This window comes from Sinohyriopsis cumingii, chromosome 15 (genome assembly GCF_028554795.1).
Source record: "Sinohyriopsis cumingii isolate HCF-2022 chromosome 15, ASM2855479v2, whole genome shotgun sequence".
In the NCBI taxonomy this organism is placed as follows: Eukaryota; Metazoa; Mollusca; class Bivalvia; order Unionida; family Unionidae; genus Sinohyriopsis; species Sinohyriopsis cumingii.
This window is the reverse complement of record NC_142975.1, coordinates 53,409,859-53,424,834: the sequence shown is the minus strand read 5'-3', so window position 1 is coordinate 53,424,834 and position 14,976 is coordinate 53,409,859. Positions and strand designations below refer to the sequence as shown.

General features: G+C 35.7%; 1 protein-coding gene across 1 annotated transcript in view; it reads right to left on the bottom strand.

The window, feature by feature from the left end:
• LOC149781807 (trifunctional purine biosynthetic protein adenosine-3-like) overlaps positions 1-14,976 on the bottom strand; it is a 96,516-nt gene that overhangs the window by 18,434 nt on the left and 63,106 nt on the right. The window contains exons 12-16 of the mRNA XM_089935972.1: positions 13,899-14,121; positions 12,974-13,172; positions 10,945-11,193; positions 10,456-10,658; positions 3,934-4,090 (exon numbers count right to left, since the gene is read on the bottom strand). Of these exons, the coding sequence (XP_089792098.1) occupies positions 3,934-4,090; positions 10,456-10,658; positions 10,945-11,193; positions 12,974-13,172; positions 13,899-14,121 (1,031 nt within the window). The remainder of the gene's footprint in view (positions 1-3,933; positions 4,091-10,455; positions 10,659-10,944; positions 11,194-12,973; positions 13,173-13,898; positions 14,122-14,976) is intronic.

Genomic DNA, 14,976 nt, shown 5'->3' with positions numbered 1-14,976 from the left:
ATTATAGAATTCCTGAAAGAAGTGAACATTTACTCTAAACTATAACTTTTATGCCATCACCCTGAACATTATTATCTTTTCATGTCGTTACTAACATATACCATTTACATTCCCCGTTGATCAGGCAGCCTTATATGTTACCCATAACCATCTTATCAGTTTACTTTCAATTGTTTGGTTTTGATACTGCTGGTCGACCATTTTAAATGATCATACATAAAACCTTTTGTGTGGCGCTAAATAGCCTAACAGTGCTGGTGTGTCATAAAAATAACACTCAATCAATCAATCAATCTAACATTTTGCATCATATAATATCCACAACTCACAGTAAAGCATATTGCCTAACACCTACCCCATTTTCTTTAAGTACAGACTGGTCTGTACACTAACTAGCTTATCAATATAATGAATCTGTGAGGAAATATTCTTATTTGAAGAAACCCAGGGTTCTTTTTGCTTGGAAATAGGTGATATAGTTTCTATAAATAGCAAATGAGTTAAGTACTATTTATACTATTCAAACACATCAGTCATCTTTCAAAGAATATTCTCAAATGTATACAAGTGGAATTAAAGATACGATAATAAAATGACAAAAACAACTTTTATTGCTATTTTTTTTTTCTGGGGGGATATAAGAAGGGGACCACTGTATAGCCATCCACTGAGGTGGAGCAGTGGTAACAAGATTTTCAAATTGGCCACTGTGGTGGCCATATTGGATGTAGGGTGGCAGCCTTTTAATTAAGGATAAAACAGTTATCAAAGGAGGTCTTTGGGTGAAAACCCAATTTCCATAGGACTGTCCATTTAAGAAGAGTAGTAATAAGTTTTTCCAGATAGCTGCTCTGACAGCAATATTGGATGGCTGAGCAGCACTAATTTCATTTAGGACCAATTAGGCATTGGGATGAAGTTTAGGATTAGCAGTGATAACAAACTTGTGTTAGTAGATGGTCAGACAATGGGTGACTGGCTATAAAGCTGTAGAGCTGAACATAAAACGATTTTGAAAGTGTGACCCACTTTAAAATTTAATGAAATCTCAAATCAAATATCAATAACCAAACAATTAACTATAGTAATAAATTTGTTTTAAAGTTGCTCATGACCAGTTCACTTTTGTGATTTTAGTTTTTATATCAAAAGAGTATTAACTAAAGAAGAATGTGCAAATTCGGATGCAGACAGTATATAACACACAGGGATAGTGATTTAAAAGTTGTGTTTTTAAACAAATTATACTGGAGAATACTGTCATCTACTGGCATGAAAGGAATAGTAAAGAAAAGATGCAAATGTGAATGAATTCAAGAAAAGTCAAATTTTAATATACCAATAAGACATCATAAAATACGATAAACTACACTATTTAACATGCTGCTCTCATGTCCAACACAAATGTCACATCAAATGTTATACCCAATCTGTAAATGTTATATACTTAAACAACCATATAAAATGGAATAATTTTTTCTAACAAAAACAACTGATTTTACCTGAACAATATCATAGCCAGCATCATTTGAACAATGTCTGACATGAAGAAAACTGTAAAATGTGACATCCATACAGTTATAAACTCTTGAAAAACACAGCGTTTGTTAGATTTATATGACTTTATAGTGGATTATCACTGTTGATTAGAACAAGTCTCTTCATTTGCATCATCAATATTTACTGCCAATCAAAGAATGAATGTTGTGAGGAATTTTCTCCTGACAGTTACTCGGCTACTGAACAGTCTTTTTCCTCATGTGCGGATGTAATGTAATGCATAATGTTGGACACTTTGCAAGATTTGATTTATGACTTACACATTTGTGTCATGAAGTTGCTGTTACAACAGGTTTCTGGTCATTGTTCTCAGAATAATGTATTGAAAACTATGTGTTCTTTCCTTCTTTTACAAAAGATATGCAACTCGAATTTAATAATTTCATATTTTTATACAAAATTTGTAAAAGTATTTATTGTTGATATCACATGACTATTGTATTTCTGATGTCACAGACATGTAGGTCACAAGATTTGTGTAATCATGTGGCTAGAAGTGCAAATGGTGAACACCGGATCAAATTTCATCAATGCTGTAGTTTCATCTCACCTGCCAGCAAATTAAATATTAAAACTCACAATTTCACAGAAAATAAATAATTCTCCAATCAATTTCATAAAGGGATAACTTGATGTAACATTAAGTTTGCTAGGCCTGTTGGTAAGTGACTACCATATGCCTCCACCACACAGTTGTGGTAAATTCAACTCTTTGATAGGCAACTGACTCTGACCTACACCCCAACATGATGAAATGTCAAAAATGGGGTGGGAGGGGTTAGAGGAAAAACAGACTAACAGTGTAGGTGCTACAAACTAAGCTTCTTTTCAATACCTAATCTTCAAAAGTTACAAACAAAAGCTGTCTTTGATCTTGGTGCTTAATCCATTAATTGTTTATAGTGTGAACACCTGTTTTCATGCCTAATTATACCAGTGCCCTGACAAAATATCAGCCATGTGTTTCACAATTACAGGTATAAGCTATCAATTTAGTAATTTTAGTTGGGAGCCAATTCTACCGTTAATGAGATAAAAGTGTTTGCTTACATAAGAGAGAGAGGTGGAACAAGTGCATGTACACAGTTGTAGTTTAGTTGATGGGGGGGTATTGATATTATCAGATTATTTTTATGATATTAAATGACAGGCAGAGTCGAGTGGTAATATAGGTCTACACTGGCAAATAAAAAATCCAAGTGATAATATATGTCTACACTGGCAAGTAAAAAATCCAAGTGAGGATACAGTATCATTGTGTGGAATTTATTTATTAAATTTTGTTATTTTTCTTTTTGCTAAATAGCTCAACTAAATACACATATCTTGGTAGCATACTACTAATGCTAATAATAAATGTGAAATACTACTACTATTGCTAATAATAATAATAATAATAATGATAATGCAAACGCTGTTTGGTTCATAATACATACATTTGTCATGAACCAATTTTAGTAGCTAAACCTGCCTTCAGAGGTCACCTGTACATAAGGCTATTTTGCTTTTTCCCATGGGTTGCTGTTGTAGGCAGGTTTGAATGTAAATTATTTGTTTTCTCTTTGAAACAAACTTCAGCGAAATAGGGACAATATGGTACACTAAGCAATAGAGCATCAAGAGAGGCTGAAAATTTCTCTTTCTCATATCGGGACATATTTGTGTTGCCACAAGGTGTAATAATATAAATGTGATGATTAAACACATGTCTGTGTTATAGTCGTCCACTTTTTTAGTTTCTCTATTCCAATAAACACATATCTAAATACTTTAAAGAAATATATCTGTACATGTACATTCTTTAGTGTAATTATATCTAATGTATCTGAATTTAATAATGATGATTACAAAGACAACTGAAGTCCTCAATGTCGGGTTCCTCATGTTCTCTTACCCAGCATGACAATACATTTTTTAAAACTTTATCTTATTACTTTAAAATTACAAGAAATATGGTAATATTGTTTTCTTAAACGTTTAGTGTATACTTTTTCTTTTTAATCAACTCATAAAAACTAAGCCTATTTTAGTATTCTGTTGGCCTAACATTGCATCACAATGAAAAACCGGTTCATGTACATTTGAGTGATATGAAGCCAACAGCATTCTTTCCAGCAACATTTTCAGGAAGATAAAAAGAGTGTTGGATTTTAAGCAACATGAAAATTCCATAACTATATAATGGCTTTCAAATATACCTGAATGACAAAATATGGATATATGCGAGTTAACTTCCAGAGAGAATGAAGGATGAAAGGGTGGGGTGAGGGACTGCAGGTAAGGTGTGTGGTACTTACCAAAACTGAATGCCTAACAGCTCATGAAGTGAGTGTGTGTGTGTGTGTGTGTGTGTGTTAAGTTTTAATTACTTACATCCAGTTAGTTTCTCTACTTGACCAATCAGATTAGCTTCCTCCCCTTCACAATGGAGTTGCTCTATGACCTTGGTTGCTTTGGCAATGTCAACTATCAGGATACCTCCTATTCCACAATTAAATGTTCTGGCCATCTCTGATTCCTTTATATTTCCCTACAAAAGAAATAAAACTTGAGAAATGGCTTACCACTGACCCAAACGCAAGTTATCAAATTCTGACAGAAGAATGGACAGAGGAATAAACTAGGGAAACACTATATCCCATTTCCAATGCAAGATGAGGCATTAAAAACAAAAACAAAACCTCAAGTGGGCCTGAGGTCACTCACCTAGTTGACAGCTGCCTAATAACCAAATGCAAGAGCAGTAGCCCCTGAGATCTGGATCCACAAAAAACTTTCTTTATAAATCTTTTCCTGTTTTTTTTGTGTCTGAAGTTCTTAAAGGATGGTCAATTTTCAGTAGCTGCATCCACAGTTAATGGCAGAACTGCATGATTTTTCAATGTTGTTTTTATAAATGGGCTATTTAATAGTGAATTACCACATTCGTAAACACTAAAAAGCATTCATGCCATTATGATTTATGTAAATTCTGGTCAAAATCTGTCCGACATATATAAATTCACTAGAAGATTCTCTGGATTTTGTAATGGAAGCCAAATTTTACAGCAGATCAACATCATGGCCCTGTTTCACAATACAATGCAAGTTTACGCACAGAATTTTCTTCACTTTAAAGTGAAAGAAAATCTTGTATTATTTCGTAAGTGTTTCAGAAATATATCCGTAGGAACATTTTGTACATCTAAGAAAACATTTTTCATAAGCTACTCTTTTGTATCAGAGGTAGATAACACATCAGTAAAATATAATAGGGCACATGCAAAACAATTACAAAGGATGGCGATGAAGATGATGTCAAGAACAATAGCTAGAATAACCAAAATAATATAGGGCAAAACAATTCCCAGACACATTGGTCATATTTAATGAAATACAGATATTATTTCTGATTAAAGAAGATAAGAGGGCATGTCAGCATGTGTGTGTGAGCGAGATTATTGACCAGGAAGTCAATGAATATAATTTAACATAACTTGTTGAAGGTATTGGCAAAAGCAATACTTCCTTAACTGTCTATATCAAAATGGTTATCTAATCACTTCACTATATCTACTGACTTTTATTTCCTTTAAATTCATAAATGTATTTGAAATTCATCATGCTGTCCTTCAAAATTCCAAACTTATTTAATATTTATTGCAATAATAAGAATGTTTTAAGTTATGTTTTAATTTCACTTTTGCTTAAATTATCTGCAATAATAAGACCAAAATCTGAAGAAAACAAATCAATCATTCGTTCATTCATTCATTCTATAATACCATCTCTCTTTTTAAAGGCTTATCAAACCTTGAAATAAAATTACACTGTATCTAGTGGTACATGATGGAGATTAATTTTGTTAGAATGAGGGATCATCTCAAAATGATATCTTTCTTTCATTCTTTCTTTCTTTCTTTCTCAAACACACATTTATACACAACAAAACAATACTGAATTGTAAGAGAAATGATTTAATACATGCTTTGTAAGAAATATAGGATACATGAGTATATGCATTCGTCTCTCTCTCTCTCTCTCACTCTCTCCCTTTTTCTGACCACACTGGTGGCCTAGTAGTTAGTGTGTCCACCCCCCATGCGGGAGGTCATGGCTTCAAACCCCGTCATATCAAAGACTAAAAAAATGGTAATTATAACAGCTGCCTCGCTAAGCGCTTAGCATTAAGAGGTTTGTGTTACGGCTGGTAGGCCTGGTGTCAGGACAATGTGACTGGGTGGGACATCATGCTCATGTCTGCAGCATGATGCCCCAATGCTAAACATCACTTTAAACTCCCACACTACAGACACTGTAGCGATATGACTGGAAAACTGTTAAAGCTACGTTAAAAATCTAAATCACACACACACACTCCCTTTTTCTCAAACATGCCACTATTCATTATTACCAATGTTCTACAACATCAAACTCATAACAAAAATAATATCAATTCTTAATTTAAATATTTAAAAAACATTTGGCTCTCTCTGTGGGGCTACTCATGGGCTAGAATCTGAACGAAAAGGACTGATTCCCAATCAGTGCCAGGCTGATCCCAGCATTACAGTGTATTCTGGGCTGATTCCAGCTCAAGCAGATTTGGTGCAAGGCTGATCCCAGCTCAAGTCAAATCTGCTAGGCTGATCCCATCATTCGAGTATATTCTGGGCTGATCCCATCTTTGAATAAATCTGTGCTAGGCTGATCCCAGCATTATTCTGTATTCTGGGCTGATCCCAGTAAAGGATAACTGATGCTAGGCTGATCCCAGTATTAAAGTGTAATCTGGACTGATTCCAGCTCAAGTAGAATTGGTGCAAGGCTGATCCCAGCTCAAGTAAAATCTGTGCTATGCTGATCACAGCATTCAAGTCCCAGCACAATGAAAAAGACTTATTCCCAATTGTTGCTAGGCTGATCCAAGCATTTGAGTATATTCTGGGATGATCCCATATTCAAGTAAATCTATGCTAGGCTGATCCCATCATTGTGTAATCTGGGCTAATCCCAGCCACAGACTGCCAGGCTGATCCAAGTTCAAGTAAAATCTGTGCTAGGCTGATCCCATCATTATCGTGTATTCTGGGCTAATACCAGCTCAAGGATAATTGGTGCTAGGCTGATCCCAGCATTCAAGTGTATTCTGGGCTGATCCCAGCAGCTTAAGTAGACTATGTGCTAGGCTGATCCCAGCATGCTAATGTATTCTGGGCTGATCCATCTTAACTAAATCTATGCTAGGCTGATCCCTTCATAAGAATGTATTCTGGGTTGATCCCAGATTCGTGGAATAGAGCTAGGCTGATACCAGCATGAAGAAAATATTCTATATTTTTCCCATTTAAAACTGTAAAAGAAATGTATTTAACAGGCATGTCCTTTATGTTATTATAATAGCTTACAGGTATCCGATTGGGGAAAAATGCCAAATTGAATTTGATACCAAAATATATCAAGTGACAGCCCCCGAAAGGATCCCAGTTTGGAAATGTAAAAATCAATTTGGAAGGACTGGTGTCCAAAGCACATGAAACTAAATGTATGTACACAACTATTCCTGAGAAGAAAGGAGTTGGTTAGGGTGAACTCTAATGTAGCCTGCATAACATGATGAAGACCATCATCTTAAAGTCCTAATCTGATGGTCCTCCATACAGACTGCAAGTGCAGTTGTGGCTGCTCGAATACGAAATGAATGACCAGAAAAGTTGTGCTCATCATAGCCCATGCGTGCCAGCATGAGCTTCAAGTACAACAGAAAGATTTCCCTACTAAATGGATGGTCCATAGAATACACCTTGCCACCGCTGACTCAAATACTGCTCCATACAGGAGACAGAGTACAATAGTGAGTTCCAAAACAATGAAATCTTGACACAAGCACAAAATGTGTCCATTCTTGAAGATGGCAAGGTCAGTAAAAACATATATTTACCTGTTTAAAATGTCACATCTCAAATCCTCAGACACTTGCCTGAAGAAATGCTTTGCAATGATTATACTGTAAATCCACCACATCACAAGAATTAAAAAAACAAAAAAAAACAAACACCAGACACATGCACTGCAGTGATAAATCCACCTCTGGTGAAAATACTTCCTCACTTAACATAGACAATAAGTGCACATTGTCATCGTCAGTATTATTGGCCATTATCTGACAATCTGAAATCATCATCTGAAGATAAACCACATTAGCCATCATGGTGTCCAAGGAAGCCCACATTTTAAAAAATTTTTTGTAAAACTTTCCTGATGTAAGGTTCAAACTACAACATAATGCTTGTTCCAGGGCCCAATGTGCCATTCAAATTTAGTTTAACAACCTTTCACATCAAGCAGAAGAACCCAGATATGTGAGCAATTGCCTACCTGAAAAAAGACAGATGTCGCAACAAGCACTTTAAGGGTTAACAGTTATATAAAAATTGTGTACATTTTTGTTTGCAATTTGAAACTAATTTTGAGGAGTTCTTATGCATCACTGCTCTCCAAATGTGCAAATCTGTACAACTACTGTACACTTCCCACATCCTGGCGGCATCTCTCCAACTGAATCAAGAAGTTAATAAATGTGGTGAATAATATTTCCAACATGGAACAAGAGAATGGTAAAAAAATGTTAAGTACACTTTCTCAAAGAGTGATAACTCAAAAATCACTCCAACAGGAGAATGGCAAAAGAAGTGGAATCTACAGGGCTTTCATAAGTGGTCACTCCAACAGAAGGCATACATGCTAACCATTACCCTTTTGGCATAATCATTAGTTTTTTTCCACTAAATTACACTTCACGGGTAATTGTATTCGGATTATGCTTTTTCTGTACGTCCCCCTCCCAAAAAATTTCATAAATTGTGTTCTTATTTTTATTAACATCCCATTAATTTTTCAGACCGTATTTTAGAAAAGATGGCTTATATGTAACTACGACATAAGAGTACACTTGTCCGTAGCCTTGCCTAACAGTATTATGTTCTATTTATAGCAGCTGCCCTATTTTCAAGACACATGCTGGTTTTACTTTCAAATATTTGACCTCTGTTTCTATTTATAGCAGCTGTATGGCTTAGTTGGGAGAGAACAGACTGGTTTTCTAATTTTTAATCTTTGCTTGCAGAGTCTTTGTTCTAATTCATATCTGATACAGAACAAGTCTGTAGGTATTTAGCGCTAAAAATCAAGTCAGGTTTATTCTAATACATGCATGTGTTAGAGCAAAAATGTTTTTCAAACAATTTCAGATGGATTAGAAAAAGACAAAATACAGATTCAGAGATGAATAAATGAATTACACAATACAGTGTTCCATTCTAGGGCAGCTTCATGCCCACTGCTGGCTGTCTGGAAAGGATTTTAGTATTGGTCCTGATGGTAAAACAAAGAAAACTTGAATTAGCTCGTTTTACAAACTCCAATACTAATGTAACTTGTAACGTCTTTTTTAAAGCCAAACTAATAAATGCAGAGGCATTTTTTTTACAGAGTTCTTAATAGAGCACAGACAACCTTTAGCAGTAGAAGACTATGTTGGTCCTTTGTACAAATGAATGTTTCCCGATTCCAAAATTGCAGAAAACAGGCATGTTCAAGAACAAAATCATCTAATATTGTTAGGTGTTTAGCAAAAGATAATTCACTTAAAATTGCAGAAATCATGAAAATTTGGACGTTTAGTACTGGAACAGACAGGAGCAGTGACCATGATGACAAAAAGCTGTACCCAGTCTAAGAGACCTTGACAACAAAAAGGGCAAAGTCAGAGTGCTCTTCTTTCATTACCAGAATTAACAGTAGATTCCACTGGAGAAAACCTTTTTGACTTGCTTGATAATGCTTTGAATAAACTTAAGTTGGCAGAGCTGTATGGGGTTTTCAGCTGATAATGCATCAGTGATGACTGGAATTCATAAAGGAGTTGCATTCTATATTTTGAAAAATGTCTCATTCAGTGTACATATCAGGCTGTCCCTGTCATATGATACACCTTGCAGCAGGAAAGGCTGCTGATAAATTAGGAGAACCCCATAAGGATCAAGTTGGCATTCTACCTGACAAAGTACTTCATGCGGACAGAGTTGATGTGCAATGGCACCTTGTTTCCCAGCTAAACGATCCAATAACTGGAAAATATATATTTCCTCTTCTCTGTCAGGTTATGAAAGGAATATTGGTTCTTTACCAATCTAATGCTGACCGTGAGAGATTGTTCAGTACTGTTAACAAAAATGCAACTGAATTCAGATTCAGGCTCTGTAACCCAGCACTTGGTTCTCTACTGGTATGCAAAACATTCATCTTGACTGGCACAAAGTATTCTGAAATGCAATATGAGACTGTTGCTTTTTAAAGCTAAAAGTGCTATATCTGAAAATTTGAAGCAGTAATTGATGTTAAAAGACCAGAAGGGGTAAATAAATCATTTCGTACATATGCTCATTGAACTGTTTTATTATGTGGATTACACTTTTTCTGCTCAGATTACTTTTCATCCACTTGGATTACACCTTATCCTCACAAGGGTTTAGCATGTATGAGAAGGCAAAATAAGTGGAATCTGCAGGGCCTTCATGAGTGTCAGTAGCAACTGACATGGGCCTTTTGGTGCCAACTTTCATTGGAATTCCTTTTTAAGCAGTGGTTGTTAACCCACTGGGCATGACCCAAAACTGGATCACCATGCTGTTTTAAGTGGGTCACCAAGACTAATTTGAATAATTTGAAATTTCCTACTCAAGTGGTTAGCATTTGATGGGTGGAGAGGCGAACACCACAGACCTAATCTGGATTGCAGCTTGAACCTCTGTTATAAAGTCCTCTGCTGTAAGGTATTATATTCACAGAAGAAGAAATGTGGCCTTAAATCTGCATAATATCATATATTAGAGCTTCATGTACGAGTTTTCTCACCTTGTCGGCAAGCCATCCAAAAACAGATGGGACCTTCCACTTCTTGGCATCCAGCTTAACAAACACTCCCTCTGGCAAGACTCTGGGTAAATTCTCCACTAGACCCCCTCCTGTGATGTGGGCAAAGGCCTTTATATCACCTGACTGCATGAGTGGGAGAAGTGACTTTACATAGATCTTTGTGGGAGTTAGTAGATCTTGTCCTGAGAATAGAGTAAATTGGAAAAGAAACTTGACAATTAACTGTTATCCTATAGAAGTAAAAACTTGGAAGATATTAAGGGACCATAACTTGTACAGACTCACATGTGATTTAATACTATCCAAATCTTTATAATTTTGTAAGAGGTATTAACGAGTGAATCACATTCAGTTATGTCCTGATTTGTATTTTTATAATGATTTAAAAATTGTTTGATTTTTTTTTTTTTTAAATGCAAATAGCTTCTTATCTTTTAATATATATGTGCAAAAGAAATCATGATCTACCCAATGTTTTTCCTGTCTTGAAAGGTGATGGCATGTCATATCCAAGTTCTAACTTCTTTACTAGTTTTCGGACAAGACTGAATCCATTGCTATGGATACCACTTGAAGAAAGTCCAATTACACCATCTCCTGGCTCAATGCTTTGAATTCTGGGTAAAACATTTTCCCTTTCAACAGCACCAACAGCAAACCCTGCTATATCATAATCACCAGTGCTATATAGGCCAGGCATTTCAGCTGTCTCACCCCCTGTGAAAGTAAAATATAGATTTAATTTTCTTTTTATAACAATACAAATACATGCTGAAATTTATGAAATACACAGAATCAAATATAGTGCAACCAAAATCCTACAGTAATGTAATTCAGATAACTGTTGCCAATGGCTACATGCAGATATGAAGAATATTCATAACCTGCCACGTCTGCATCAAAACTAAAGCAATAATAAACATCAGCATACCTTATAATTAGAGATGTCAAAATTTAAGGAAATTTCTACCAGGTACACATCAATTCTAATGATCGGTTACCCAGGTACCAGGCTAAATTGGAGCCTGTCATGAGCATCAGAAAAGTGGATTTCTAAAAACCTGTTATCTAGTATTTTAAGAAAAAAAACCTCAACACAAATTCTATGGTCCGTTTCAGGGCTGATGTGGGGGTGGGGAGAGGAGGGAAGAATGAAATACAGTTGTGCAAAAAGATGTACCATTACGTCAATTTTTAATCAAGACTGGTCAACATACAGCACTAAGATTAGTTCGGACTACCCATCATGTTTCTATTTTCATCTGGAACTGTGCCATTATTTCATGCAATATCCTTTTATTGGATTTCAATCCACCCAAACTTTGCAAAGGAAGAATTACTGCAGTGTTTACTCAAGGTTGGGCAATTGTGTAAACCTGTCCCCATTAATAGTTCTTAATGACTTATTGCAGCTGAGCCTTATTACAATCATTATACAAGCTGTACTTGATATGTCTCTACAATGGCAGACATGCAGTTGTATGTCTTCAGCATCTGATGGCAATGTTATTTTAGCAGCTGTCCTTTACAAGTCTCTACAATGGCAGGAATGCCATTTTCAGGATCTGATAGCAATGTCATTTTACCAGCTGTACTTCACATGTCCCTAAGAGGGTAGGCATGCAGTTTTCAGGATCTGATGGCAATGTCATTTTACCAGCTGTACTTTACAAGTCTCTACAATGGCAGGCATTCAGTTTTCAGGATCTGATGTCAATGTCACTTTACCAACTGTACTTTACAAGTCTCTACAATGGCAGGAATGCCATTTTCAGGATCTGATAGCAATGTCATTTTACCAGCTGTACTTCACATGTCCCTAAGAGGACAGGCATGCAGTTTTCAGGATCTGATGGCAATGTCATTTTACCAGCTGTACTTCACGTCTCTAAGAGGGCTGGCATGCAGTTTTCAGCATCTGTTGGCAATGTCATTTTACCAGCTGTACCTTTTGAGTCTCTATAACTGCAGGCATGCAGTTTTCAGGATATGATGGCAATGTCATATTACCAGCTGTACTTTATGAGTCTCTACCATGGCAGGTATGCAGTTTTCAGCACATGATGGCAGTGTCTCTGCTGTTACATTCACCAGACATGGTGCCATTACCATAGCACACGAGTGATGCCACTTTACTGATTAATGAAGACAGACTTTTATCTTTGTTCATTAAAAGATTTAAAGTAATTTATCATTTGTTGAAACATCGGCTTTATTCATATAATCTGATCTCAAGACAACATTTGTCCTTAAAAATTGAAAATTTCTCCACCACCTTTCGATGACAAATAGAAGTCCTTCTCTATGGAAAAATCTGAAAGTCAAAATGAAAAAAAGTCTGAAACAAAATCACAATGAAACAAATCTGACAAAAAACATGAGAAAGATAGATTGCAATATTTAATATCCAAAACCACAGAATAAGTTATTTACTGAAACTAAATGCACTGCTATATTTACTACTGCAAGAATAAGTAGACATTTCCCGAATACCAACCTATTAATGCACATCCTGCTATTTTACAACCCTCTGTTATTCCAGCAATCACTTCTCTGGCTATTCCCACATCCAATCTGCCTGTAGCAAAGTAGTCAAGGAAAAATAGAGGTTCTGCACCATGGGCAAGTATATCATTCACACACATGGCTACCAGATCGATGCCAATTGTACCATGCTGACCCACAGCCTGAGCTATCTAGGGAAATAAATGTGAAAAAAGTATACAGTATATACTTGCTTATAAGTCAAGTTCACTACAAACTACACAGACCAAAATCTGCCATCTCATAATGTGCCAGCAGTTCAAGGTCTACAGTTTGTAAGGAGAAACAAGAATAAAACTGACCCTGACCACCACAAAAGCAGATCAACGACTATGTTAGTTGTAGAGGATTTGACATGCAAGCAAGGAAATCCAGTATTATCAAGTGCATAACAAGGAAATCCAGTATTATTAAGTGCATAACAAGGAAATCCAGTATTATCAAGTGCATGGCAAGGAAATTCAGTATTATCAAGTGTATGACAAGGAAATCCAGTATTCTCAAGTGTATGACAAGGAAATCCAGTATTATCAGGTGTATGGCAAGGATATCCAGTATTATCAAGTGTATGGCAAGGAAATCCAGTATTATCAAGTGCATGGCAAGGAAATCCAGTATTATCAAGTGCAAGGCAAGGAAATCCAGTATTATCAAGTGCATGGCAAGGAAATCCAGTATTATCAAGTGTATGGCAAGGAAATCCAGTATTATCAAGTGTATGGCCAGAAAATCCAGTATTATCAAGTACATGACAAGGAAATCCAGTATTATCAACAATCACTGAAAGGAGTGTCTGCAACAAAGTGCAAAATGACTGATCTTATTTTTAACAAAAACTTGGCAGAAATTAGTTTAACATGATATTCTGATCATTGTACCTTCAGTTTGGTCCCCACTCCATCTGTCCCCGACACCAGAATAGGCTCCTTGTATCCTGCTGCTTTCAGATCAAATAGAGCTCCAAAGGAACCAATGGAAGTAATACATCCCGAACGTGTCGTAACTTCCGCCAGTGGTTTGATAGCTTCTACTAGGCTGTCACCAGCATCAATGTCCACTCCAGAATCTTTGTACGTAAGGGTTGGTGGAGAGTGTAGGGATCTATTACAGAAAATAGGCAAAACTTTCTTAGGCAATTTTAACTGTATGCATGTGATCAGAAGAGACATTATGTTGCTGTTGTGTGTAGATGAATCTGTAAGAAATATCTACTGTTACTCATCACTATAGGTATAACACAAAAACAGGTATTATTAATAGCTAGGAGCAAGTGGCCCCAAGGTTATCCCAAGATCATTCACATGTCTAAAACCTGCCTAAATCTCTAATATAAAAAACTGACCATGGAATTTGGATTACTTAGCTGCCTACTGTCAAACTTTATAAAAGTCTGTTCAGTGGCTATCTGAATGTTCTGTTTTTGTTTACGTATGTCCATCAATATTTGACAGTAGATTAGCAGTAATAAAAATATTTCTAAAAATGAAAGCATCAATGCAAGGATGCTTTTGAATAATTTTTTTCAATTCTGTTAGAGTAGTCCTATTTAAACATTTATGGTATCCAGACAAGGCTATAAAACTATATGCCATGGTACTCAGCTTACTCAGCAAGTACAAATGAAAATAATACAAAGTTTTACATTGCATCCATGTTATAAGTGCCTTCTCTTGGGTCTTAGGCATGTTTTACTGGAGCATCCCGTTGCAATAAAAGTAATTAAATGGTTATTGATAATTTTTAAAAACAAATTTTGTATCTATGACCATCATTTGTATACAGTGTAAAGAACCTTAGTCCAGTATGCTTCGTCACAATTGATTACATTCTAATGGAAGCTCGTTTCAAATTTGTACAAAGTCTTTTGAGTAGTTTTAAAGAAGTCTTTTAAAACATTTTCAATTTTTAGAAGTATATGCCACATTTATTGGCAGATGACATAATCTGTACAAATTT